Source organism: Aphanomyces invadans (assembly GCF_000520115.1).
Source record: "Aphanomyces invadans strain NJM9701 unplaced genomic scaffold supercont1.22, whole genome shotgun sequence".
NCBI lineage: Eukaryota > Oomycota > Saprolegniomycetes > Saprolegniales > Verrucalvaceae > Aphanomyces > Aphanomyces invadans.
In genome coordinates this window covers 1-1,145 of record NW_008580167.1, presented here as the reverse complement: position 1 = coordinate 1,145, position 1,145 = coordinate 1, and the positions used below count along the sequence as shown (strand labels likewise).

The window sequence follows — 1,145 nt, the reverse complement described above, 5'->3', positions numbered from 1 at the left end:
TGCTAGATCTCTTTTGGGCGACGATGGGCCTGGCTCGATCCTGCGTTCCGTCCAGGAGCTGGTCACCGCCAATGACGCCGCCGAGCATCTCCTGGCGCGGGTGCAGTCCAACCTGGTGGCCCGCGAGACGGGCCTTGTCGTTGAGCGCAACTCTCGTGTCGCGGCGGAAGCGTACGAGGCCGCCCTCCGGGACCAGCTGGACACCGAGACCCGCCAAGCAGCGGAGACGATCGGTCAGTTGCGCAGCGACCTGGCGGTCGTCAACAACAAAGTCGATGCTTGGTCCAAGCGTTTCCAGACCGTCGGTTCGGTGGAGGCGTCCCTGCGAGCGTCGATCGCGCCCTGAAGGCTCAGCGGGAGGCTCAGGGCCAGCAAGCGGCGTCAGTTGGACCTTGACCGCGCATGTGACGAGCGGGACTCGGCACGCCAAGACGTCAGCCAACAGAGCGCGCGCCCAATTGGCCTCAGCAGCACGGGGCCGAGACCTCATCCTTGCAGAGATGGCGCGCCTGGAAAACGAGGTGAAACGTTTTAAGGAAGCTCCTTCGGCCGCTTTGTCTCCAAGACCGCCATCCGCGTTGGCCCCCGTGACCGAGCACTTCCTTCGCACACGGGTCCGCGAGCTAGAAGGCGAGTTGGCGGCAGCCCGGTCGTCGGCCGAAACCAGTCGGACCACCGTGGAGTCGCGGCTTGACGCGCTCCGGGCCCGGGCGAAGGACCAAGAGGAGGCCCTGAACAAGTCCGCCGAGGTGGTCGGCACCCTCCGCGACTCGAACCTGGCTCTGGGTCAGGAGTGCGACGAACTTCGCGTCCGGCTCGACGTGGCGGAGCAAGATGCCCTCAAGGCCAATCTACGGTTCGCCGACGCGGTGCCCACCTTCTGGGACTGGGTGGTGCGCCAGTTCGCCGTCGAGATGACCAAACAGGTCGGCGCAAACGCTTTCCGGCACAGGGCCAAAGTGGGGCAGGTTCGTACTGCCAAGGCCCTTGCGCTCCATCCTTGCCCATCGTGTAGTTGCCACGATTCCTCCCCGGTTGCTTTCAAAGTTCCTGTTGGCAGTCCTGGCTTCTTCACAAGTCTTCAGGGCCCGGGTGAACCATGCCAGCCACCGTTCCGGGTCGTCAATGTTAGCAGGGGCTTCCAG

The 1,145-nt window shown here is 64.8% G+C and overlaps 1 protein-coding gene across 1 annotated transcript; it reads left to right on the top strand.

Annotated features, from left to right (window-relative positions):
- Positions 1-23: 23 nt before the first annotated feature.
- Positions 24-1,127, top strand: H310_09599 (hypothetical protein; the record flags this gene model as incomplete). Its single annotated transcript, XM_008875703.1, has 4 exons — positions 24-44; positions 107-305; positions 367-972; positions 1,016-1,127. Coding segments are annotated over 4 exons (936 nt in total), but the record flags the coding sequence as incomplete, so codon positions are not given.
- Positions 1,128-1,145: the final 18 nt, after the last annotated feature.